At 41.5% G+C, this 26,945-nt stretch overlaps 2 protein-coding genes and 1 long non-coding RNA gene across 9 annotated transcripts in view; 1 reads left to right on the forward strand and 2 right to left on the reverse strand.

The window, feature by feature from the left end:
* The first annotated feature begins 171 nt into the window (after positions 1 to 171).
* Positions 172 to 20,346, forward strand: crb1 (crumbs cell polarity complex component 1). Of its 4 annotated transcripts, none has more exons than XM_036211551.1 (13): positions 172 to 479; positions 3,356 to 3,592; positions 4,068 to 4,263; positions 4,487 to 4,599; positions 4,707 to 4,889; positions 7,630 to 8,592; positions 9,293 to 9,846; positions 9,966 to 10,131; positions 11,357 to 12,308; positions 12,854 to 12,898; positions 13,452 to 13,574; positions 15,989 to 16,115; positions 19,133 to 20,346. In XM_036211551.1, exons 1-13 carry the CDS (start codon positions 404 to 406, stop codon positions 19,397 to 19,399), a joined length of 4,002 nt encoding a protein of 1,333 aa, XP_036067444.1. In that variant the 5' UTR covers positions 172 to 403; the 3' UTR covers positions 19,400 to 20,346. The 4 variants fall into 4 exon arrangements, with proteins under 4 accessions (XP_036067444.1, XP_036067443.1, XP_024134759.1 ...); XM_036211550.1 differs by having other exon boundaries at positions 173 to 479; positions 4,487 to 4,626; XM_024278991.2 differs by having other exon boundaries at positions 174 to 479; positions 4,487 to 4,626; positions 19,089 to 20,346.
* LOC118598668 lies at positions 1,389 to 4,131 on the reverse strand. The gene is made up of 3 exons (XR_004947758.1): positions 4,019 to 4,131; positions 2,606 to 2,778; positions 1,389 to 1,563 (listed from the first exon to the last, which is right to left on the reverse strand). It is a non-coding gene; the product is annotated as an uncharacterized LOC118598668 (long non-coding RNA).
* A 734-nt stretch (positions 20,347 to 21,080) lies between the features above and the next one.
* The window catches only part of dennd1b (DENN/MADD domain containing 1B), a 111,978-nt gene continuing 106,113 nt past the window's right edge, over positions 21,081 to 26,945 (reverse strand). For 3 of the 4 annotated variants that reach the window (XM_024278750.2, XM_024278749.2, XM_024278747.2), the window contains 3 exons: positions 25,732 to 25,811; positions 24,908 to 25,130; positions 21,081 to 24,782 (listed from right to left, as the gene is read on the reverse strand). In XM_024278750.2, the coding sequence (XP_024134518.1) occupies positions 23,961 to 24,782; positions 24,908 to 25,130; positions 25,732 to 25,811 (1,125 nt within the window). In that variant the 3' untranslated portion in view covers positions 21,081 to 23,960. The remainder of the gene's footprint in view (positions 24,783 to 24,907; positions 25,131 to 25,731; positions 25,812 to 26,945) is intronic. The other variant, XM_024278748.2, reaches the window with a different exon arrangement.

A 26,945-nucleotide genomic window follows, 5' to 3' on the forward strand; every position in this document is an offset into this window, starting at 1 on the left:
ACACATTTATTGCAAATATAAATTATATAATTATGAAAATGTTTCTCGTGATAATAGCATAGACACATATACAATAGATTATAGTTCCTAGCACAAATCTTTTGTTTAGAGACTACAAGTATTTGAGTATATTTTTTGTAAACAAAAAAATATTGAAAACAATAAAAATAAACTTTTATTAGTTTTGAAAATCGTTCACAAATGCGCGCGTGCGCTGTTCGCTCCATCCTTAATTATGTGGCGCGTGCTGCTGCATCGGTCCTGATGGCGCTCCAGGCTGAAGATAAGTGCGCGTCAAGTGCGTCTGAGCAGCTGAGCCTGAGCCGACAGCAGCCCAGAGACCGACGACAGGAGACATGAGCAGACCACAGAGCAGCAAACAGGATGTTCTCTGTTCTTGATTATGGATTTAATTTATTACCGTCATTTTCAGATTTATTCCTGCACATTTTTAATGTTGTCGTTGTTGGTGAAAGATGGTAAGTGATTGCATCCTTCTTTATTCCAAGTTTAGCTCTAGTTGTTTGGGTTACAATTATATATTTGCTGTTTTTTATCATAGAAATCTCTTCATTTTATAGTTTCAGTTATTTAAGGTACAAAACAATCTAAAGTTGTATTTTTCCTAATATTTTCTGAACTTAAATTAAATGTCCAAAATGTGCTTCCATCCTTTAGTTTTTGTTGATTCCACTTGAAGTTTCCACTCCATGCTTGGAATATTAAATACATTACAAACGGGTGACATCACAGCTTGTATTAATTTATACACATTCTTCAAGGACTGAAGCTTATAGTGACTGAAAAGGAAACTGTCAATTAGAGGGCGGCAGCAGAGCGACCCATGAAAAGGCTTGGGAAAACTGCTGGGGTTTGTAAAAAAGAAGGGGTCATAACAACAGGCCTTCTTATCTCAACCGAGACAAACAGACAGACGTGTCAGACCAGATCCTCCATCAGAGCAGAGAAGATGTCAGGTGCTCTGTGTGAGCCATTTGAGCAGCTTTAGATAGGACCAAACAAAGACCTGGGGAATCATTTGCATATGAAGAAGAAGGGGATGGGAGCTGCACTCCTGACAGGGAAATACTGGAGTAAGTAACACATCTCACTAAAACTTTCCCAAAAACCATACTAACACTGTACCCAACCTATAGACATTTACAAGCTGATCCTGCAGAACCCAGCTGCCTGATGGGAAAATTGACCAATGATAAATAATTGGGTCTTGAGATGAGGAAGATCTAGTATAATTATGCTGACTTTGCCTCCATGGCCTCTCAACCTGATTGCACCCTCAGAGAATGATTAGTCTGTGTTTATGGCGAAATCGGACTCTTGCTTCATCACGGTTTTTAACCTTTTAGTACTTATTATGGAAAACACACTTTCATTATTCCATTTAATATTCATACACCGCTTTAAAAACCTCTTAGAATGTGGAGACCAAATGTCATCTAACAGAAGCAACACTTGAACTGATTTGAAGCCTCCTCCTGTCATCATGCCTCCTTGTTCTCCCTCATTTCAGGCTTTTTGAGGAGCTGGTTTCATTTCTCCCATCTGGAATACAAAACGAATTGTTATTACTATGGTCTTTGTTTTATAATTCACTTAACATGTGAACCAACCTGTATGCACAACAAATAACAAAATATTGCAAGCAATTTTTGAAATACACTGTCAGTACACAGGTCCAAACTCCACCCATTTGGTGTTTTTAACCCTATATATCCATATTTGATACCTATATTTCTGAAACCCATATCTCATATGTACTTGGTTGATTTTTTTCAGCCCTGCAGTACATTTTCATTCCACTTGGGGCAGTAGAAGGACTTTTACAGCTCATTTTAACATGGCTGCCTCCATGAAATCTCAAAAGCACTTTTGGCAGGAAAAGTGTAGCTATTTAAAAAAAAACGTTATCTATAGTTATTCCCTTTTTAAGTGACTACTTATTGCACTTCATTGAAATAATGAAGATTTTGTTGATAAATTATTTTTTATAATACAGTTATTTCATGTTGAAAATGTTTATATCAAATTTGAAACACTGGGTAAGTAAGAAGGTTTTTTCCTTAACCCTTGTGAGAAAAAAACTTAGCATATCACCCAATGTTTCAAAATTGAGACGATCTATATCTTTGAAAGACATAATATTGCATAATTTTTTTGTGAATTTTATCACGGGGTTTAAAACGAAATTGCATTTTTTAGTTTTTATTCATTCAAATTTTTGCGAATCATGAGAATCCACAAAAGTGCAGTTTGAAAAAGCTGATAGCAGTGAAGTAGATGCTATAGTCAAAATCTCCTTGTTCCGCTCCATTCCGATGTATCCACTCTGTGTACGTCCTCATATCATCTGGCTAGATCGCCTAAATATTGTTTGTTGTTTTTGTTGCACCACTAATATTAGGTTGGGGTTGTGAGGTGCTATAAGCCAGAAGAAGAGCATGTCAATGAAGGGATGATGGGAAGTGGGGACAGGCTCATTATGCACCCACAGCTCAGAGGCAAATTTCTAATGAACTACTGCCGCTCGGCAGAAACTATGTCCTATAAAACAACAATTTGTGTGTGTTGCAATGTTGCTATTTACCTTGAATGCTTCTGTTGACTACAGTTTGCTCTGTTCCATAATTCCCTGCACTCTTTCTCCTGTCCAAGCCCAAACTCCGGTCTGGTCTTTGTGTTTTATACAACTTGACCTCCACTTGTACCTCAGAGGCCATCATCAGCACAGATAAAGTCTGGTCAGCTCTTGAGTTTTTGCTGCAATAAAAATTTGACCCCGTGTCATACATTCTGTGGTTCATAAATCCTGGACCATGAGCCACTTTCCCCTAAATTTTGAAATGTGAACAGATAATATTGACAAATGCAACCTGATTTCTGCTGTGGTTGAAGTACCAGCTTATAATAGAATCTTAGCAAAAATTAAAATAAAATCTTTGCCAAAAAATGGGATCAAACTGTAATAATTTCTTCTGGAAAATGGCCTTTTAAAATTGTGTTTAATAAACAACTAAAATGTCTTTTTTTCATTTGTCAAATCTCAAAGGAGGCATTTGGCATGACAGCAGTGAAAATGCTCAGAGACTGTCATCTAGGATTGAGCCTGAGGGCATTTCCAGCCTGAGGGCTCATTCCCAGCTCATGATCTGGCTAATATGGTAATGGAAGTACAGAGGAAAATCAAAAAATCCCTTCAAACATATCACTGGATGAATAAACAAGAACAGACACACACAATACCCGAATAATAATGTGCTGAGGTGCAGATTACATCACATCTATACGAATATGAGAAAAACTGATCAAATTGTGTTTTTAAATGACATATTTTCAGGTGTATCTCCAGAGACATTAGCCCCTCTTGTGGACCATTGCTCCCCAAACCCGTGTCAAAACCAGGCCTTATGCAGAAACCGAGGAGATGGCCACTCCTGCTTCTGTGTGCCGGGTTTCCAGGGTGCCAACTGCCAGATCGATGTCAACGAGTGTGTTTCACAGCCCTGCAGGAACGAAGGAACCTGTGTGGACAAAGTTGGGAGATTTTCCTGTCTGTGTCCTCCTGGGTTTACAGGTGAGTGAGGTTTTAGAAATAAATTGAGTTTTAAAAAAAGCTAAATTAAAGATTCACTTTAAAATGACTGCTAAAATGTATTGACTATGGCTTCAGAGTTTTGTATATGATATTTGGTGGAAGTAAAATATTTGTTTTTTTCTCTGATATAGCATTATTGATAAAAAATGAATGGGATTTAGTTAAAATGGTACAATCATAGTTAAAAGACCAGTGGAAACGCTTTTAAAACAGATCAAAAGATGATTCGAGTGGTACTATTTTTGTTGTTGTTTATGTTTCTCTCACTTTTTTGAAAGGAGTATCACTACCACATCCCAACATTTGAAGGCACAACAGCTGCAGAAAATAAAAAAGCTTCAGTGTTGAAAAAGATCAATCATTGTGATCACAGCTAGTCCACTTGAAAGCTTTTTTCTTTCTCACCTTCTACCCTCATGAGCTCTTGACATCTGTACTGCTTTGATCCTTACAGGGACCACTTGCGAGGTTCAAATTGATGGTTGTCATTCATCGCCATGTCGCCATGGTGGCAGTTGCCATAACAATGCTGGGGGCTTCATGTGCACCTGTCTTCCTGGTTTCCAAGGACGCCAGTGTGAAATCAACAGAGATGAGTGCCAGGAGCAGCCGTGCCAAAATGGGGCTCAGTGTTTAGATGGGGTGAATGAGTAAGTAATCCTGCCGAGTTTTTACAAAATAAAATGCAAGTAAAAGAAAAATAAAGAGTTAAATAAATAACAGTGAATATTTTCTCAAAAAATAAACTGAATTTATTTTCTAAGGAAGTCTAACTTTAAAAAAAAATTGTTTTGAGGAGGAATAACATAAGTTTGGCTTTGGATTATAAATTAAGAACAGTGCTTTTTGAGAACGCTAACCTTGCTCTTTCAGATACAGCTGCGACTGCTCACACACAGCCTTTACTGGTCCTCACTGTGAGACACCACGACTGCCATGCTCCTCTCAACCCTGCTTTAACAGCGCCATCTGCAAGGACAACCAGGGTAACTACACCTGCGAATGCCTGCCTGGTAAATGATGCATTTTTTTTCAAAGATCACAATAATGTTAAACTTGACAGTCATATTTAAATTTGAATTCTTTATTTTAGGGTTTGAAGGGCAGCGCTGTGAGATAGACATCCCAGAGTGCAGCAGCAGTCCTTGCATGCACGGTGGCAGATGCATCGAGAGGTCATGGCAGGCACTATACGGCAGCGAGCCTCTGCTACCACAACACTATGACCAGCGTCGAGCAGCAGGCTACATCTGCAGCTGTCCTCCTGGAACCAAAGGTAACTCCTTTAAAATAAGGAGCATTGCTGCAACAGCATTTCAAAGTGCTAATTTAATCAAGAAAAGCTGCATTACCAGCAGTAATGCTAGTGTGAATGCTTTTTGCTGAAAAAATTTACTGTAATTGCTGAAGGGATTTGCTGAAAATGCTAAAGCTATTTACATACTGCTAAAATTGCTGAAGAACTTAAAGTTGCAGAAATTGCAGCAAGTGCACAAAGAATTTGAAGAATTTCTTTAAAAATTCTTTAAGAATTCTGTAATATTTAATAATACGTAAAGGTATGAACTCCAATATATCAGTAGGTGCCAAATTAGCCAAAAAAATTAGCATTTAGCTCAAATGTTAGCTTACCTAAATAAAAAAAAAGCCCAAACATTTTTAATAGGTGCTAAATTAGCCCTCCAAAAAGCTAGCATGTTGCTAAAATTTCACCCTGAGGGATTAATAAAGTAATCCTAAACCTAAAATACTAGTGTTAACTCATAAATAGCTTAAAAATCCTCAGTATATGCCAAAAAAGCTAAAACGTTCCTAAGATATTAGCTTAACTCCATATTAGTAAGTGCCAAATTAGCCTAAAATGTTAGCATGTTGCTAAAATATTAGCTAAACTCAAAATGAATCTTAAAAACCTCAGTAGCATTAATGTCCTTCGCATACTGAACGTTTTGATACCAATGGATAAATTCTCTGAACATGCTAAAATTAATAATTTTAGTAATTGCATAAATTGCATTAATTGGAGAAATAAAAAACTAAAAAAATCCTATCAATTTCAATGGAGCTGAAAAATTGCATCAATTGTGTAAAATCGTAAAAACCGTACATTTTACAAATACCAAAAATACAAGTGATAATGTCCTCAACGAGCTGAACGTTTTAATACCAAGAATGGAGAAATTGCTGAAAGTGTGATTCAGTTTTTATGTGCTGGAAAATGTTCGGAAGAAAAATAAACAATAAGAAATAGAAACAGAATCAGTGAAGTGTGAATGCTTGCAAAGAATTCACACAATAAAGATGCTTTTAACTACTTTCTTAATCCACTTTATCCTTTTTGGGGTCACAGGGTTGCCAGAGTCTGTCCCGGCTACTTCTGGGTGAAGGCAGGATACACTGTGTACATTATGTCACAGGACACACAATCACTCTCACTCGCACATCTAGGGACACTTTTTTAAAGTAACCAATTAACTTATGATGGATGTTTTTAAACTGTGGGAGGAAGCCGGAGTGCCCAGAGAAAACCCACATGTGAAGAGGGAGAGCATGAAATCTCTACACTGAAAGGTCCCAGCAACGATCTGAACCAGGACCTTCTCAGTGTGAGGAGAGAGTGGCAACCACGGTGCCACCATACAGCCATGCTTTTAGCTATTTTGTAAAAGATAGACCCCCAAAAAAACTCTGTTGTAACCTCTGGAGATGTCAAAAGGGAACCAGAAACCAGAAATGTACATTTAAATAAAAAAGCAGTACAATATAGCAAGGAATATTCAACCCTAAGTAAATAAAAGAAAGACAAATTTATGCACCAAACAAAAACAAAGTGAGTAAAAGTAACTGAGAAATACAATAAATACTGATCATAAAAAATGGAGCTATCTACTCTTTATGGATGTTTAACAGGCTGAAACTATAATCAGCACCTTGGACAGTGGTCATAGCGTCTTCCTTAAAAGTTCATTTGTAAATAAATTGAAGGACTCACTACAAGTTAAATGAGAGCTGAGAACAAAGGTATCGTTAGAGAAAAAATGAGCTAATTTACATAAGTGCATGTAGAAAAATCTTTGATAACTAATGAGGGAATATTTAACTTTTTTCACTTTTAGTACAGAAGGTTTGGGATTATTTTGAACATTTTGGGTTTTACTAGCTCATTGTAAACACACTGACCTTTCCTTTTAGTAGCTAAAATGATGTAAATCAAATTCTGTTTTTTCACATAAATACAATAAAATATTTTTGATGTTCTACAGGAAAATGGATGTAAAAAAAAAAACAAAAAAGCGTCAAACTTCTCCTCATTTGTAAAACATTCAAATTCTATTTACGCATCACATGTTCCAGCCGTGTAGGCGGGTGCGAGCTGTCACCTGCTGAGAATTGTGTTCTAAAAATCGACTCTCCGCCGGTCGCAGTGGCACTGACTCAGTAAGGTGGCCAAATAGCATTAGCTTAATCCCTGGGATCTGGCTTTGCTGGTCTCCTGACTGGAGTCGCTCAGCCTTATGTCCTCTGCAGAAGTACACAATGAGAGCGCCCGGGCTTGGATGGCCGCGACAAACAAACTAATATGGTGCAGTCAGAGATGTTTGGGGTAATTCTGGGGGCACAAAGAGCAGCATGATGTGGACCCCTGCACCATGGACTTTGTGGATTGTGTTGCTTGGAACAGGTAACATGTTTTGTTCTGTATAAACAGATTTAGTTGTTACATAACAGGGATTCCTGCTTTCCGTTAACTCTACTCTCCAACAACACAAATATTGAGTCATTTAAATGCAATTTTAAAGTTGAAATATTTTTGCTAGTAGGTTAGATTTAACTTATGGATGGTGGGAGATGTGAATTAACAAAAAATGTTAAAATTCCAAAAAATTATCAAATTAAAAAACAAAATAAAGAGTTAAAATATGTTTGATTGTACTTAAATATACATTTGAATTAAAATAACACAAATGTTTAGGTTTTTTTTTTTGCTAAAAACAGGAATTTCCTTGTTCTGACAGGTTCCCTCTGCCAGGAGGAGATAAACCGCTGTGAGCCCAGCCCCTGCCAGAATGGGGGGAGATGTGAGACCCACAAAGAAGGCTACATTTGCCACTGCCTCCACCACAGTGATGGGGGCGTCCTGTATGGAGGTGTGGACTGCAACGTGCACTTAGTGGGATGTGAGGGCCATGAATGCCAGAACCAAGGCTCCTGCTCGCCTTTCCTGCTAGGCGGGACTCACGGGTACACGTGCTCCTGTGCACCCGGGTTCACGGGGCCTCTGTGCAAGACCCCCACCAGCTTTTCCTTTGAGCGCAGCGGTTACCTGCTCTTGCAAAACCCCCTGGTGGACGCAGAAGTGGCCTGCAACATCACCCTGAGCTTCAAGACGGTTTTGCTGCGAGCGATGTTGTTCCAGAGGAACACCGGGGGGCTGCTGCTGAGCCTGGAGCTGGAGGCAGGGCTGCTGCAGCTCACTCTGAGGAAGGAGGCTTTGGCGGGGGATGAGGCGGAAAACCGAAGCCAAGTTTTGGAGCTCCCACAAAACGTCACAGATGGAGAATGGCACACTGTTAAGGCTGTGCTCGTAAACTGGGTACTCAGCCTCGAGCTCGACGACGCTGGGATCTGTGGGAGCCAGTCGTGCTACAAAGCGGCCCCAGTTGAAAGCACCCTGGTGGAGCTTGTGGCCTCCCCTCAGAACACTTTTATTGGAGGAACAGTCGAAGACCCGAATGGCCCCGGCGGGCTCTCCACATCTCCCGCATTTATTGGATGCATGCGGGACGTGTTTGTGGACTGGCAGCTCGTCGTTCCCGAGGAATGGTTGAGTGACTCCGCAGTTAATGTGCTTCCAGGATGCAGCCACAGGGACCGCTGCCAGGGAGCGCCGTGCCAAAACAGAGGAAAGTGTGTAAACCTGTGGCAGAGCTACCAGTGTCAGTGTCCAAGGCCTTACGAGGGGCACGACTGCGAGGAGGGTACGTCTACAAATGCAGAAATATGTACGGATCATTTGACTTGAATCAAAGACTAAAGGGGGTACTGCATTTCAAATGAGAAACAGTTTCAGCTGCTAATCTGTACGTGAAGGGCAAAGATGAAGTCAGTCAAAAGGCACAGTGAAGACTCAGCCGCAGAGATCCTCTTATCCGGCGTTCTGGATTAAGGATGTGAGGGATTCTATTTTTGAAATAATCTGATCATGTGAAGAAATCTTAGCAGCAACAAGTGAATCTTGCTTTCAATCAAACTTAAAAACATGTATTTGCAGTTATTTTATATTGATGAGCATGCAATTTATATTAACACAAAAAACGTAATTTTGCATAATTTTGCTATTTAGATAAGGTATTCCATGGCTTGAGTGCCTTCGCCTGAGTCTGTTTTTGCCGTGTGGTTTCCCCGTCTCATAGAGACGGCCAGCCCTCACGGAAAATGCTGACAGCAGACAGAGAGAATGCGCTTCATGAGGGCTGGAGGCTCCTGAAGTTTCCTGTTCCTGGTCTTTAGTACGGATCAGCATATGTTGCACACATGAAATTCTGCAGGAAAGAAATATTTTGCTGTCAGCATTTAAAAAAAAAAAAAAAAGGCCAAAATGTAGAAAAGGTGTTTTGAAGTTTACAGTTATTTGGTACAAATGAAGAAAAAAAAATGTGTTGCTTTGTGTTTTTGCAGAGCATGTGGCCGCTCGCTTTGGGAATGAGGACTCTCACAGTTACGCGGCGTTCATTATCACTGATGATCTGGGTCAGAACTTCTCCCTGTCGCTGTTCGTGCGCACAAAGAAGGGCAATGGACTCCTCCTGGCGCTGGCCAACAGCAGCAACAGCCAGTACCTGCACCTGTGGCTGGAGGACGGCAGGGTCACGGTGAAGCTCCACAACTCCGAGGGCCTGAAGGCAGAGGCCGCGCTTCACGACGGAGAAGTTCACTTCGTGAGTGTGGAGGTGGAGGAGAACCAGGTGGCGTTGTTTGTGGCGGGCGAGAAGCAGGGAGAGGTGGAAGTCAGCACTGTCAGCGCCAAGGCCGGAGATGCCGTTTATGTGGGAGGCTTGCCGGAGAGCACGACTGTTCCCCTGTTTGGTGGATATTTTAAAGGCTGCGTGCAGGATTTAAGGATCAATGACAGGAGGCTGCAGTTCTTTGGACTCGGCGCCTCAGTGAGATCCTATCCCCTGGAGCTCATGGAGAACGTGACTGCCGGTTGCTCTGGAGACAACACCTGCAGTGTGAGTGACATGAATAATTCATCAAAACATTCAGTCAAAATAAACATTTTTTCAATTAAAAAGAAAGCAGTCACATCTATTCCTTGCACGTTTAAGCTAAGGTTTGTTTTGCTCCTCAGAGAAATCCATGTCTCAACGGTGGGATGTGCTTCTCCACTTGGGACGATTTTACCTGCACCTGCCCCCCCGGCACAGCAGGGCGGCACTGTGAGATTGTGAAGTGGTGCGAGCTGTCACCTTGCCCCGCAGACGCAGAGTGCAGGATGCTCCGAAAGGGATACGAATGTAGGTCACCCTCAGATTGATGTTTTCAGGTTGAATTTAAAATGAAGGGGAAGCCATTTAAGACCGTTACAAAACCAGTAAAAGAAGATTTCTTCTTAGTGATTCAGTCCCTAATCTCCCAGTAAATGTATGTTACCTAACATTTCATGTAATTTAACGAGCTAGTCATGTTCCTGATTGGCTCCTGCTTGAATGGCACCAGATTCTTGTTTACATAACGCTCTCAAGCTTCTCTCGGACTACCTGATCCGTAAAGTAAGGTTAGAATTAGGTCAGTTTTACCTATTTTTAAAATCCAGAATCCCTTAGGATTCAGGACCCATTTTCACCCATTTTCACTCTTTAGATTGACTAGGGTTTATATTTCTGCCAACCTATGTAATAAATTTTTTTTTTATTTTTATCTAAAGTAGTTTTTTTTTTATTATGAAACGTGCTGTAAATGATGAGGACATTCTGAATTTTGTTAGATTGTATCCTAACAAACTAACTTTGACTAAAGTTTACTAACAAAATATGTTTTACAGTGCATTTTATAAAGCAATTAATTAATATAAAATGATTCACAATTTTAATGCTTCTAAGAAAGTCATATATTAATGTTTGTTCTAAATCGTATTTTCCTGCAAAAAACAGTTGATAATTATGTAGACGTTAGTGCAGGGGTGCCGAACATCCTGCCTATTAGCTGGTTAAACACAACCCAGTCATGAAGAGAAAAATATATAACGGTGTTAAAAAAAAGCAAATTTGTAGCCCATTCCTGTGCCGAGTTATATCTATTGAAAAAATGACTGCAATGTGCAATTCCGCCACTAGGGGAAGCAAAGGGAAATAAATACCGGCGTAACTAGAGATCAAGAAATAAACAGCATTTCTTTGCCACATGCTTAATAATATGCAGATAGGTTTTCTGCCAGCCTCACTGCTGTTAAGTTGCTGTAAAAACGATCAGGTGTGACACCACAACTACTGAAATCTTTAATAATAGCTCTAAAAAGTAAAATAAGTGATTAGGATTCTAGGTTGTTTAAGTCATTTGTTCCAACTGAGAAAAAAACAAAACTAAAACAAATCTACAGATAACAAGTTGACCGTAGGTTATTCTGCTGTTATGTTACTGGTTCGGCCCAGTTGAGATTAGACGGGTCGAATGAGGCCCCTGAACCAAAATGAGTTTGACACCCATGTCTTAGTGGTTTATCATGTGTTTATGGTTCCCCAGGTTACTCCAATGCCACCTTCCTGAATAACAGCACTGTGTTGACGTATCGGGGAAATGGCCAGATCTCCCGCAACCTGACCAGCCTGTCCCTGAACCTGCGCACGCGGAAGCGTAATGCCGCCATTCTGCACGCGGAGAAGAACTCGTCCTTCGTCACGGTCTCCGTCCAGGATAGCATCCTCGTCATGGAGCTCCAAAGCACCCATGGAGGTGACGGCGAGGCAGAAAAGGGGCAGGAGGGGGAGGAGGGGCTGTCGGTTGTCAGCTTGAGCAGCAGGAGGAGTGTCAGCGATGGGGAGTGGCACACCGTCCATTTGTTCATGACAGCGCCATGGGAGCAGGCGTCCCGCTGGACTTTAGTGCTGGATGAAGAAATAGACGAGGCTAGTTTCTCTAGGAGCCAAGGCGGAAACCTGAACTTCCTCAGACAGGAGGTGGACATCTTCTTGGGGGGCTTGGCCCCCGACACCGGCTGGTCCCTGGCGGGTTGTCTGAACACCGTGGAGCTGGGCGGCATCGCCTTGCCTTATTTCAGCTCCCACGATGTGAACCTGCCGCGCCTGCAGGACGAGCAGTTCATCCAGGCGTCGGCGCACCCTCTCCTGGTGGGTTGCCGTGGTGCCTCCGTGTGCGAGCCCAACCCGTGCCTGAACCACGGCGAGTGTCAAGACCTCTTCAACACCTACAACTGCAGCTGCGCAGGAGGATGGGTTGGAAGACGCTGTGACGTCTTCATCGACACTTGTGCTTCGAATCCCTGCATCCATGGCAACTGCAGCGTCAACGGGATGACCTACGAGTGCACCTGCGAGCTGGGCTACACGGGCGTGGACTGCGAGGAAGAGGCCGACATGTGCGAGAACCACCTGTGCGCCCACGGAGGCACCTGTCTGCACGGCCCACAAAGATACGCCTGTCTCTGCCCTGAGAACTACACCGGGCCCTTCTGCAAGTACGTGATCAATCTTTTGAATGAGAGCGTTTAAATAATCACACAAATGTTTTAATGCTGCAAAGATGTCTTTCTATGCAGAAAGAGCAAACACAAATAAAAGTAGCGGCAACACACAGCCTTCATTGTAAATGTCTCCATATCTCTGCCTCTGTTCGGCGTTTCAACCTGTGCTGCACGGAGCGTTTTAGAAGCTGTGTTGCTATTCTAGTGTCAGCCAGAAAAGGCCTCAGTCTGCGGCGGCGTCTCACTACACAAGGCTTTCTGCCTCGGCGCCGGTTTCTCCCTGTCATCTGCCGTTTGCCTCTGAGAACCAGCAGGGGAACGCCTCCAACCATTTATCCCGTAAACACACAGCCTCTTGCATTTTGCCTCTTTTGCACACGGAAAAACCTTTTGCAAGTGTCTCGCACAAACAAGGCACGAGTCAAGCGATCTCCTTTTACCGGCAACTTCCATCACAATGACTCGTCTTTGTCTCCCTCTCTCGTTCCTGTGTCTTTCTTCTCGCTCTCACCCTCTTTTTCTCTCTGTTCCCTTTGCAGCGAACGCATTGAAGAAGTTCCATGGTACATCGTTGTCAAAAATGTGTGAGTTTTTTTGGTTTCCCAAGTGTTCCCAGGTGTTTGTTTCCTGTTAGATATTCGTCTCTCAATTGTCATGTAGGAATCCTCCCGTTCTTTTGTTCAACCGAGTGCAACAAAATGCCAAGAAAAGCAAATATTAGCACGTCTTCTGACAATGTTTGTTGCAAAACCAGCATAGCATTTTCCAGATGAGTGACAGCTGTGGTTCTGAATGACTTCCATCCACTAAAATTGTGCACTTTTTAAAAATAAGTGTGTATTTTTATAAAAACTAACATGGGAAGGTTGTAGCAAACAAAGCTGCCAATTCTGGTGCATGTTGAGGGTTAAGGACTATCAGTTTGCTTCCTTATTCTTGCACATGATTTAATATGCTGCTGGTGTTGGCCAGAGGTCATTAATCGTATTACCCTGGTCGCCTCCTAAGCCTCTTTGTCTCTGCAGCAGGAAACAAAAAGTAGTCCCGGATCAGCTAATTCTCCTAGTTCGGGGAGGAAAAATAGTCAGCCATGAAGAAAAAGTGAATTCAGTTACCATTGTGATGGTTCTCCAACAGACGGCCCAAGCTGCCTGTGTCCGTGTGCGGCGATGACACCAGAAATTACACCTGCTTCAACGGAGGCAACTGCACCGACCGGGAGCTCTCCTGCGACTGTCTGCCAGGCTTCATAGGCCATCGGTAAGAAGAAGAAAATATATATCACTGTTTGATTCATAAAAATGAGCTAAAACGAATGTAAGGCCATGAGAAAACTGAGAACGCAAATGACAAAAAATGAGAACAAAAACAATTTATCTGTAAAATACTTTTAATTAGCTAGGTGGGGAAAATGACTTACTACCATATCTTATCACTCACATATCATATTTATTTATTATGGCCTGCAAGGACTATATTGTTTCTGTATTGTTACTCTTTCTATCTGCGCCTTTAAGTAAAAAATTTGACCCCCCGCCACATACTCATAAACTCACCAAAATGTGCACAAACCTTAGGAAAATATCAAATTAATTTCAGTATAGTAAACAAACCCCCTCCCATGGCGACTGAAACCGTAAAAAAAAAACCCGAATGGTCCGAAAATCGCTTATGGAGCCAAAAAAAAAAGTCAAGATACCCAAATGAAACCAAAACACGTGTCTGAAATGTTCAGTAAAACTTTTGAAATTATTATGGGATGGCTACACAACCTATGTCCTGGTGGCGAAATGAACCTTTAGTTTGAGTGATTTTCACAAAAAATCACTCACATGCCGTCAGCATCGGTCTTCAACCTTCAGCCTTTGACTTTGGGAAGATTTTTCACAAAAAATGTAACAAAAAAACACTTTTACTGCTACTTAAAATAAAAAATCAGCCCTAGGGTTTTTGATCATTTCCATACTTCTCAGGCATCATTGTGAAGTATATGAAGTAAATGCTATTAGGACCTGTAGATTTTGAATGAGTTAGCAAAGGTGGCGTTCTGCTATTACTCACACATTTTTAAACAGAATATTGTGAAAATGTAATATATTGATCCCTAACTGAAGCTGAAACAAATAATGTAACATAGCATGTGAATTTCTAAGGAATGTGGGCGTGGTTATCAAATAACCTCCTCCAAAAGTTTACTTTTGTAGATTCTTCAGAAACTCATGTCGATCTGTTCAGTATCTCCAGGTGAGCAAAGCATAAAATGGAAAAGCCGTTATTTTAAAAAGAAGCAGGAGAGTCAGGGTTGCATAGTAGAGGCTGACATTTTTTCGGGATTGCCGCGGAATGGGAGTCGTTTCTTCTTTTAATCACGGGACCGGGACGGGGCGAGATTCAATTCTGACGGGAGCGGGAGTTCACCAAAAGCCGACAATTCAAGACACTTGTATGAAAGTTTTGCGTCCGAAGGTGCTGGATAATCTCACAAGGAGAGAGAACGAGTAGCACGCCTATTAAGTATTTTTGACCTCATTCATAGAAAATGACTTATGTCCAATTTCAACCAAATTAAGTTAATTCTGTCACCATTTTTTCTAAAATATTGACACTTTTGGAGCAGGATGTCATCAGTAAACAGTGATTGGTCCTAGTCAATCTGGGTCAACACTTCTATGGCGACTCTGACCAATCAGGGCTGAGCTTGTTGGAAGCCCACACCCCTACCACATGAGAGAATCAGTTAAACACTTTGAATGTTTGAGCCCCCATGCTTTCAATGACAGTTTCCATTGGACAGTTTATAACCTGAATAACCTACACTAAAGAAAACATATATATATTAAAAAAATGGATGAACAAGAATAATGTTAAAACAGATGTCAGAGATAGAATGTTTTTTCTGACAAATATAATGATTGAGTAATAGCGGTTTATTTCTCAGTAGAAGTCTAAGGGATTTTGGCTTCTTGGAGCCAGCAGGTACTTCCTGTCTGGGTCACTCTGTCCAGTTTTCATTTACAGTCAATGATCTTCACCAGACCCTCTGCATTTGACTTGGGAGCGCCTCCATTTGATTGCAGTAACTTACAGCATCCAGCAGTGGGTCAGATTGGTCCCAAGATCAGAGGCAAAAGAAATCTGCTTAACAGTCTTATTGTCTTTCTTATAAAAATTAAGAGTGTGAAACCTCATCCTTCACACTAACTCTGTTTCAAGTTTTTTAAAAATGAAGTTCTTCAGTCTTACCAGGCAGATTCTTGCAGCTCAGCAGTTTGAGGGTTTTGTTTCCGACTTTGCTCCTCATGGAGAACACTTTCAATGATCCTGACTGTGAGAAAGCATCCACCATCTCTGTGAAGGAGAAGACATGCTGTCTTCAGGTGTGCTGAATTAGGTCTGACTAAAATAACCATCCACTTCCAACCAAAAAGTGCCAATTTTGAAAAATTCTAACGATCAGTTTTATCAACTTTTTCAGTTTTACTAATTTTAATAGTTGGTGGAGGCAGCATTTTTGGATTGAGGTACTACCAAAAAAGTTGACTTTCTTTCTAGAATGAGGCCACTTATTTGTGTTTCTTTATACTCTGAAGTTATTGGAATGTAAACTCTTTTTCTGTGTGCGGTGAACCAGCAGAGCGTTCCCTTCTCCTCTGTGACGGCTGTTGTGTCTGCAGGTGCGAGCAGGAGTTGGACGAGTGCAAGTCCAACCCCTGCCTGAACGGAGGGTACTGCCGCAACCTCATCAACAAGTTTGTGTGTGTGTGCGACATGAGCTTCGCTGGAGACATGTGCCAGACGGACGTAAGCGACATTTACTTTTATGTGGCCGTGCTGCTGTGGCAGAACCTCTTCCAGCTGCTGTCGTACCTCATCCTCAGGCTGGACGATGAGCCGGAGGTGGACTGGGGAGCAAATGACTGACTGTGTGTTTGTGTGTGTTTGGGGTTTAGAGCAGGATGTGGAGGTTTTACTGCTCATTTTACTTCAGGGTTGGTCAACCTTACATATTAGAAACCAGCATTTTTCTCAAAAAGACCAAAAAATAAGCAACAAAAACACAACAAATTAGGGATTTCTGTGGTTATAGGTCCAGTTAGAGAGCAGTTTGTGCCTTAAAATTAAACTTTTCTGATCAGAAGCACTTTAACTCAGAAATATTAAATTTAATTGTTGCACACATTTCACTACAGGAAAGCTGGTCATATTTTACAATCTTAATCTGGCTACACAGTAGTCTGGAAATCAAAAGAGATGCAATACTTTTATTTATGTAACTATTTATTTTTGTGTGTTTGGACAGTTTAAACTGCTTCAAATGCCTCACTTCCGATTCTTGTTTCCATAAAACCAAAAAAATTACAAAAAGGGAACTTTGTTTTTGATTTTTAAGGCTGCAAACGTTTAGCAATGTCCCAACATTACAGAACCTGTAAAGGACTTCCTTAACATCAGTGGAGGAACATTTACACAATTATATTGAAAATTCAACATCTTTTTGTCAGATAAAAACTAAGTATTTAAGCTTTATACCTCTTCAGGATGATGTTTTTTTTATTTTATTTTGGAATTTATTTCTAAAGAAATCCACTGGATGAAATGTGAATTTTGAAACAGATTGCAGCCACAAAAGCACCTAGAGGCACCTAGATGTCTTACTTTTTCTTGAAGTGCGTCCAGAGCGGCGCAGAGACTGACTTCTGTGTTGTTTTGTACCAAAGAAGAAGGTTCTCTCTCTAAATCCTCCTGCCTGAGCCAAAGATATTTTAAGCCTAAACTCTAACAGGCTGTGCTTGAACAGAACCTCTCGTGGTTCTCCACGCTCCTGTGGTCCAACTGAGCGGCGGCACTTCAACAGTACGTCTCTGTCGATAGGCTCCATGTCTGTTTGTCTTTCATTCATGTGTAACCTCCTGTTTGTTTTCTTCGTCATATGTTTGTGTTCTGTCTCTTTGTCTCTGTCAATAAAAACGAATCAGCCTTGATTTGTTGTCTGTCCTCATTGAATGTCTCTTCTGCTGTAATTACTCATTAATTTGAGTCCTGTCAGCGTTTATTTCAAATATGGTTCCAGATCGGGTTCTGAGCCGGAGTCAGGTGGATCCAGTGACAGCGCACTTAGACGCCTAATCTGCCTTAATAAGATGGAAATCCCAGAATAGCTCGGGTTCAAACACACACATGCATCTACACACACATGTTTTAGATGAAATTTAAAAATCTGAGTGATGTTCTCACACTTGAGTTTTTCAGGCTAGCTTCTATTCTGCATTTTTTAAAAGTTGGATCCCTTTTTTTTGTGTGTGTGTGTCCTGCACATTCAGGTAGCCTTAACGGCGAGGAACCGGGGATGGAAATGGGAAGCAGTTTCTCTATGCTGGCACTGATGTGGCCATCCTTTGAGAGTGGGAGAAGCGAGAAGCGAGGAAGACTTGTGCTTTGCCAGCGAAAAAAAAAAAGGAGGAAAAAAAAAAACAGCATCTGGCACTGAAATGCAGTTTCAGCAGAGAGCTGGTGGCATTCACAGAAGTTCAGACTGCTTCACAGAAACGTATGAGGGCAGCTTATCTGGCAGGCGCACACACAGAGCAGGTTGATAGTGCTGACAGCAGGGAAGCATCGCTGCAGTCTCTGCGTGTCGCTGCTCTGCAGAGGCTTCAGGGCGGCCTGGCTGTGTACCTCAGAGACTGGTTAGTTAGACATCTCTGTGTCTGTGTGTGGCAGTCAGTGACTGATGGCAGGTCCTGGCTGCAGGCTGCTCCGGCTCGCTTGTGTCACACTCCCTCTGACAGCCTGTGCTGCTCTGACAGGTAAGCACTTTCCAAGAGTCAACAAAGAAGTTGTAGCGAGGGAGAGAAACTCTAATGTCTACAGCATCACGCGTGAGTTATTTTCCGCCCCAGGATACGGATGGTTGTGTTTTAAATTAGAATTATGTTGATTGCTCAGTGTGAAGTTTGCTGACTTTTGAGATTATTTTTGTGTAAGCTGACAAGTGCACAAAGCTTCAGTCACAAAGAGGCTGTTCTGCTGTGAGCTGATGCGTTGTGTTGTTGTAGCAGCTGCTCAGGGAGTCACAACTATCACACCAGCGGTAACCTCCAACGTAAGTGCTGCACTGTTTTCTGCTGCCGGTTAATGAAAGTTAACAATCACTCGGCTGCCACTCTCAGGGGCTTTGATTCTGCTTGACTGATTGATTGGTGACGGGGGTTGTGGGTGCTTCTGCGCAGGTCGTGTGTGTGTGGATCAAACGGCTGTAAGTAAACTATGAGTGCTGGGTACGAATCAGACACTTGACGCTCCGTTTCATGCCTTGGAGGAGCAGAGCTGGTGTTTGTGGGGGTTTGGAGGATGAGAATGTGTTTGTTGAGCGCGCTCTGATGGGATCATCCGCCGGCATCTTGGCTGTGCGTGTGTTTGTGTGTGATCCTTCACAGATGGAGCGTGCTCCAGACAGCTCGCGGGTGGCTGCGGTGCTGGCACCGTGTCTGGTCGGCTTGGCGATAGTGGCGATTCTGGGGCTGGCGCTGACGGCGGCCAAACTGCGAGAGAGGCAGCATACGGAGGGAGCTTTCAGGCCACGGCAGCTCCAGGCTGAGCTGGGAAACACATCCATCAGCACTTTGGCAGAGCGCGTGGAGCGCCTGGTGTAACTTTAAGCAGTCAGGAGAAGTGTGTGTGTGTGAGAGGAAAAGCTGTGATCATTTTTGAGTTCGGCTTTCTTTGTAATTTTCCATGAATCACACGTGATCCCTCTGGCTTTTTCCCCTCCAGCTGTCCTTAGAGGGTTTGACCTCTGACCTCTTGCTGCCCATCAGTTTGGTGTCCGTTATCCTGCTGCTGGTTCTCGGCGTGACCTCCGTCGGCCTAATGATGGCGCTAAACCGGCGCGCCACCCACGGCACCTACAGCCCCAGCAGGCAGGAGAAGGACGGGTCCCGGCTGGAGATGTGGAGCATCAGCCAGCCTCCGCCCATGGAGAGACTGATTTAAAGAATAATCTGTGGAAAAGAAAGAGCATGAAGGTGAAAGTTTATGGCAGAGAGACCTTTTTCCCTCAGACTCATCGTTTTGTGCAAATGTGAACGCCCCCCCCCGGTGATTATCTGGTTTCATGTTGCAGATGGATAAACCAGAGGCCACTGAAGGGATAAAAATACATTTTCATGAAGTTAAGAGTAAAAAGCTGGTATTTTAAATATTACTTATTCAAACAAATACCAATAATATGAGGTTGTGTTCATGTTGGACAACAAAAAACTAAAAAACAAATCTTATAAAGCTTATAAAAGTCAAAGTGGTTAACCTTTAAATTGATTTTTACTGCAGATTTAAACCCATAAAGACAACTAGTATAAAAACTCCATCATTTATAGGAGTTTTAATCAAGGATTTTTACCTTATTTGAGAGCAAATGAGCCTTAACTGCACCAAACAGCTCTTACTTAAACAACAACTACATTCAAAATACAAAAAAAATTAAACTAGATTATCTTTCAAGATTTTAGCACAAAGAGTAAATAGCTTTTGTTAAATGTTTGTCAATTTCATATTCCTTAATGTACTGTATTTGTCTAATAATGGTGCCATTCTGTAACAGGCAGGTTTAAAGGTTAATTACAAATTGATTTAGTAGTGAAGTTGTTTTTTGGCAAATTAAATATTTTAAGTATCAATTTAAATGTATACTGCAATGTCTCTGGTTTCTACTTTTATTTTTCAACCTGATTAGAAAATTTAAAACCAAAAAAAAGGAAGGTATTGCATGCTATTTAATGTATGTATGTAGTGAGGATGCAAGTGTACTGTGAGCTGGAAAATTTTTATTTTTTCAATAAATAAATGTAAAAGATGACTGTTTTGTGCCATCTGTGAAGGGTTGGAGCCATGGAGAGAAAATAGTATCACCTTCAGATTTGTGTGTGTGTAATTCTTGATTTATGCGCAACTTTAGATTTGTGTTTGCTAAATTTTTGATTCGTAACTTTTATAACACATTTTGTGTATAAGTTAAAAAAAAAGTAAAAAAAAATACACATGCACAAATTAAAATTAAGACAGCTTGAAACTAACTAAACACGAAAATCTTTAAAAATTGCGAACAAATTGCTTGTTACGCACACAATCTGTATTTATGCACAAATCTGACGAATGACTCTTTTCACATCTCCAAGAAAGAAAAGATTAGTAAGTAAGTGATGAGTTTAAATGCTGCTAGAATGGTGGGTCATCAGAGTTTTCGTTTCAGCCGTTTTGAACTTAGATTGTGAATAAAATGTTCCACATTTTCTCACTTTCATAACTGTTGTGCTATTCTACGCATGTTTACATTAAAAGCGGGTCATCTGGACCCCACAAGACAGCGTGCTGACCTTTTTTATTCAAGGATTTTTATATCTTCACTGGTGTCTGTGGCAGATATAAAATCCTGTCCACCTTAATTATGGGCGGGATCACACATCAAAGTAAGGGTGGGGTCATCTGGACCCCATAAGAAAGCACAAGGGTTACAGATATGCCCTAAAATAATTCAAAAAAGTTATTTAGATTTGTGTGTGTACAATTTATTTGTTTAATTTAATAATTTTTGTACTTTTGCACAAAATAATGTTGTATGAGTTACAAATCAATAATTACACACGCACAAATTGGGACGATACTATTTTCTCTCCATACAGATCAAACTGTGAGGGATGGTGGAGGCGCCACGAGTTTGTGTCACGTGTTAAAAGCAACTTCACAAATATTAAAAAAAAAAAAAGAAAATGTAAACTTGCACAAAATCTTTCAATGGAAAACCATAAACTTTTTTTTCAGAAAGAAACTAATAATTGTTTAAAGACTGAAATACATTTAAAGCCATAAAGGTAAGAGGCTGTGTATTTTTGAAAGCATTCTGGCTAAAAAATGTTTACTGAAAATACAATAATGTGGCCAAATGAAGCACGTTGAGAGTCCAGGCAGGCGTGAAACAGTATCATTTATTTTCAGTTCACAGTGCGTACATTTGTGCAGTTGTAGCAGGTAACTCATGGAAATGACATGTTAAGATTGACCTCTGCGGCTGAGACTCTTCCTGTTCCTTTTGCTAAAAAGAACATGCAAGTTAGCGCACAATCAGAAAAAAAGGCAAAAAAAAAAGTAAATTATGATTACAATGTCCGAATTAAAGGGGTAGAGGGAGGAGCTTTAATCAGTACCATGAGCTCACCCCCCTGCAGTCAGGGTTGCTACATTAAAATGTTACCTTTAGCAACAAATCTGCCCCCCCACACATACAGCAGTAACAAAAACAGCAGAAAGAGAATTGCACATGACTTTACACGTCATATTCCACCAGTCCATGTTAAATACTGAAACTAAACGAATATCGTCACAAGTCTGCACGACTGTAAAACAGCTAAAGCACAGTAAGAACATGCAGGAAGGACTGAACTCGCTGCACCAGGTGCACTCAAGTCTGCGCACAGGAATGGCTACGTAGGACATTTATTAATGTTCTCTTTCCAAAAATAAAAAAAAATCTTGAACATTCTTATTTTAAGCGCCTCATTTTGTGTCTGTGTGTCAGCTACATACATCATTTCATATATTATATATGTAAAATATACTCCAGAAAAAAATACACATCTAATCAGTTGAAAATAAATTTTCATCAATAACAAAAAAGAAGCAAAACTCCTCTGAGATGTTTTTTTTATACATTTAGCTCAGAGTGAGTGAATAAAGAACATAAAAAACAATCAATCAGAATATAATTAAAGAAAGTAGGTCATTTACAACAAGAACCCGGAGACGGCTGAAGGTCTTCTCTTCGTTCCAGCAGGAAAAGGAAAACTGAGGAACTGAAGTTCGGGTTCATCTCAGGTGAGATTCTGTGGTCGGAGCTCACGCCTGTCAGCACCTCCACCGTGATGTCTGAGAGCGTCTCTACCTTGCTGTCGACTCTTTAAGGCACGCCACACGCATAGACAGACTTTGGCTCACACATTTTCAATCAAACACTAAAGCAAAGTCTTTGAGTAGAACTGTGAACTATATTTTGAACTTTAAGAATCTTTGCATAGTACACAGGTTGGGTAAAGTGTTTACAGTGAAGGAGGCTTTGCTATTTTTTTATATTTTGGAATTACTAAGGGCAGATTCTCGCCTAAAGAAGCACGCCGGAGACTTTATGAGCGAATCGTTAACGCAGAGCAGCACTAAAAAGTGGAGAAATGGCTGCAATTAAACTGCTGCACTGATGGGCGTCTGGCATAAATCATTAAGAGGAGCGGACCATAAATGCAGGAACCCCGACAGAAGCCCGCGACCGTCCTTTTGGGTGAGGCGCAAAAAAAAAAAAAAAGAAGTTACAATCTTTGGAAGCCTTTTCTCCACAGGAGAATCTGCCGTGTGAGGACCCTGAACGTAGCACGTCTAACCTAGCTGAGGACGAATACAGTATATTGCTTTGTTACAGTACAATCATCAACAACTCCACTGCATTACAGTGTTGATCGAACCTGCGAGGACAGATGCTGCATTTCCAAAAAGAAAAAGGCAAAAAGGTGGAAAAATGAAGTCAGAACTAAGCAAAAAGACCGCACTTTAGCGTGACTCCTAGATAATAATCTGTAATAAACTCAGTTCTTCCTTCTCTATGTACCTGAAAATGTTTTTTTCTATCTTTTAAATAGTTTCAGAAACTTTTTTAAAACTGTCATAAATTCTTAAGAGAGAAACAAAAAGTGACCTGAAGGGACCGTCCTGAGAAATCTGGGATTTTGAAGGAGAGCAAACAAAGAAATGAAAACAGCAGCTTGGAGAAAATCAAATACTATTAGTTCAAGCAGAAAAACACTCACTGCTTTAACTGATTTAATTTAAATGTACCTGCTGCATCTACGGATTAAGACACCGGAGTACCGGAGCCAATCACATGTCCACGTAAGGCATAGTGATCCAGGGTGTTACCGTACTGAGTGTAATTATTTCCAAAGGCCTGTGTGCATTAAAAAAAAAATCCTTTGTTGCTTTTTTGATCCTATGAGTTTAGTACCAGGTAGATATAGATGAGTACCTTCAATAAATCCTCAAGTGCAAAGTCAAAACACAGCAAGTAAAAGAACAAAAGGAGCCGTTTTCCCTTATTGATCCTCACAAAGTTTCCTTTTCCAGCTTCCTTTAGGCTGCAAACAGTGTTCACGTGATTACAGATAATCAAAGGGAGAACCTTCCTGGAGTGAAAGCACACTGCAAAAGTCTCCATTGTACCAAGAAGCATTTTCTAATTGAAGCTGTTGGGTTTTAGGAATAAAAACTGGTTCACAACTGCACAAATGAGAGTCTTCAGTGAGTGCATCTCAGAAACAGACTCAAACTGATGGAAATATTCCGATCTGCACTCTGTTCTGTGCTCCAACTCACCACAAGTGTGCTGGAAATGTTGTGCAATATTACAAACACAAGAGAAAATGTTAGACATCTTGAAAAGTAGAAAACCTTTAGAAAACGTTTTGATGGAGAATCCTGCAGTGTACCGCTTCACCTCCTTCTGTTCCACTCTTGATTTTTTTTTCTTACTGGAATAATCTTTCAATTTTTCCTCCTATCTGAAAGTCCGGATGAAATGTTTGGAGTTTTTTCAGAACTTCTGGATGCTCCTCAGGACTCCTCTGTGGTTTTGTTCTGGACCTGCTGGCTGCTGCTTTTGTTGTTATTGCAGTGGACTTGTGAGAGCTGGACTGAGCCCAGACAACACAAGGACTCGATCTCCTCCAGGAGGCCTGCGTCCGGCCCCGCATCCACTCCAGAGCTTTTGTTCTGACCCAAACACATCCCCAGAAGCCCCTCCTTGGCCGCCTCTTTCTCCCAGGGAACCTGTATGCCTGCCTTGCTGTTCCTGGAGGGGCTCATGTTCCCGTCGTGCTGGCCCTGCAGGGCCTTCTCTTGGTAGTTCTTCACCGTCTCTTTGGACAGAACTCTCCTCCTCAGGATGCCTGTGGGTCCACCCTGGTTCTGAGAGGACTCTGAGGCGCTCTGAGGTTCAGAAGTAGTCCGCAGCCTCCCTGCTGACGACGGGGAACAGTTCTGGGGAGATTTAGGTGCTGGGAAGCTGTAATTGTGAGAAACAGCGGGTGACGCTGACATGGGAGTAACTCTGTGCGACAGCGAGGGCGAGTAGGAGAAGCGGTCCCCGGGTTTTCGCCCCGCGAGTGGAAGGTGAGCATCCTTGCGGGTTTTGGGGGACGAGGACTGTCGGGGGATGTCGGCGTCCTGGACTGTGGGTGTAGCTGTGATCCTGGGGGGTGCTGGAATGTTCTTGGGAACCTTCAAGCTGCTCTTGTTGGGTTGCCTCCTCGGGGATGGTGGAAGGTGTTTGCCGTGGACGGCGCTGTCATCCTGGCCCATGTTCCACCCCCCCGGATCCTCTCCAGCGTCACCCTCTCCTGCAGGCCTGGACTCACTGCAGGGTTTGGGCTTTGTCTAGGTGAGAGAGAGGAGTCACGTGAGCGACTGAATGCAAACCTTATGCAATCATCATCACTCTTCTAAAAGATTAAAACAATGACATTTTCAAAGAATGATTATTAATCTGCTTTGTTTCATACAGGGGCCTTGTAGTCCAAGTCATCCATGGACCTAAAGAAATCCAGGCTCTTGGCGGCACTGAGCTTCCCGTTGTCCAGGGTTGTAGTATGCAGAGAATCCAGGATTTCCTCCAGCAGGTTCATCTGGCCTGACTGAGAAGAATCCATGTCCAGCTCCAAGGAGTAGGAATCGTCGCTGTCATCAGCGCATGAAGGGACATCTCCACTGTCCTCCGACGAAAGTCTGTGGTTGAAAGACAACAACATCCTCAAGCTGTAATATAGAACGAACAGTGAACGTGAAGTCCCACTCCGATCATCTTTTGGTCTTTTAATTGTGATTATGCGCTTATTTTTTAGGATATAAATAATCAGAAATTAGCCTCCGAGTTGTGGGCGGACTTCATTTCCCATCATCCTTTTTTTTTTTTTTTTTTTTTACACTTTTTTGAAACATTTCGAAGCAATCCAGATAACAATTTTGAGCCAAACACCAGCTCAGACGACAAAAATAAAGGCGTTCAAAGGTCTAGTCATCCAGGGAGATTGTGGCCTGCCAGTTGTTTGTATGTCACAGCTACAAGCTTTTCCCAACGGCATATTTTCATCTCCTCCTGATTCACAATGATTTGAATAAATAAATACTCAGAAACGCAATTTACAGATTAATTTTCCTCATATACGTCCTCCATCATCAGAAAAAAGCTACAAGAACACAATTTTGAAATTCTGAAATTAAAAATCAACTTATGCAGTTCACAAGCTGGGCCACTTGGGGGCAGTGTTATCCCAGTTTTTCCCACACATCATGCAGACATTTAAACACAGACAAACTCATCTCTTACTTGCTTGCTGTGTCCAGTTCCTCATCATCAAATGGAAGGCCAAGATCCCGGGGACACTTGGAGAACTTGCTGAGGTTCTGCTGTTATTGAGAACGACAACATAAAAGCAAAATGTTACACACAATATCCTGAAAACCATAAATTCTAGATAAACGTACGATTGTGCTCAAGTTCATGAAATTCAGGTTTTCCCAGGAACAAAAATGAATGTCCCCAAAAGTGAGAAGCAGCTGCTTGTTCTAATGAGAGCAGAATGTGAAATTTGGATTTATCGAGATAAAAATATCTTTGAGGACCCTTAAAAATCTGTCAAACTCAATATCAGGTTTTAAATGAAAAGCGTCTTCAGAGTACATTGATCATTTGCATTATGGCACCAGTACGTGTGATTGTATTTGGCACCTCACGGAGCCGACTGATGGGCGTGTTGTTGTGCGACACAGTGGGTTTAATAAGCCACCTGTGTACTGCGTTTAATGGGCGGGTTAAGGAAGAGACGGGAGCTTTACAGAGCAGGGCAGGACTCTCCCCATGGGAGCCCGAATCTGCCCGAGGCCACTTATTAACATGCCTTCCACCACGACGCACATGTTCCTCTCACTATGTGTTCATGTTCACTGATGTTAACACTATCTCTCATTCACTAATTTACACTCTTTGCTTTTTGTCGTTTGCTGCACGTGTCAGTTTCTCTCTTTACGCCCGTTTGAGTTTCGGGGACTTTACCAGTGATGGTCACTACCAAGTTTTCCCTGCATTTCTGCAGGCTGAGCTCTGATTTCAATGCAAGTTACTGTGAGAGCTGAAAATCTACGATAACAAAACACATCACAGAGAATAAAAAGACTTTTTACTAGGGGCGTGTATTGGCAAGAGTATGGCGATACTTTTCACGATATATCACGAAACGTATCACGATATATCACGAAACGTATCACGATATATCACAAGACAGTACTAGAGAAACTATATCTTTTTTTTTCTTTAATTATGACTTTATAAAACCTTTATCTGAATTTTTACCACCTTTTACATAAATAAAGATGTAAAATATATATTTTTTTATGATCAGAACTAGGGGTGTGCCAAAACATTGATATAGCGAATGATTCTCGATGGGTTCTCACCAAGTATTGATCTTTTATTTTTGTTTGATGAGGCTCTAAAACGTTAAAGTCGTCACCATTTGGAGGCAGATTTCAAGACTGGCTGTT

The sequence above is a fragment of the Oryzias melastigma genome, linkage group LG4, assembly GCF_002922805.2.
Source record: "Oryzias melastigma strain HK-1 linkage group LG4, ASM292280v2, whole genome shotgun sequence".
NCBI classification, from domain to species: domain Eukaryota; kingdom Metazoa; phylum Chordata; class Actinopteri; order Beloniformes; family Adrianichthyidae; genus Oryzias; species Oryzias melastigma.

What these genes read in the sequence shown, in the direction of transcription:
- crb1 (XM_036211550.1), top strand. Translation starts at nt 404, where the DNA reads ATGGATTTAATTTATTACCGTCATTTTCAGATTTATTCCTGCACATTT. An exon ending in GTCGTTGTTGGTGAAAGATG is followed by an intron (nt 480 to 3,355) that starts GTAAGTGATTGC and finishes ACATATTTTCAG; the next exon opens with GTGTATCTCCAGAGACATTA. An exon ending in CACCTGCGAATGCCTGCCTG is followed by an intron (nt 4,627 to 4,706) that starts GTAAATGATGCA and finishes TCTTTATTTTAG; the next exon opens with GGTTTGAAGGGCAGCGCTGT.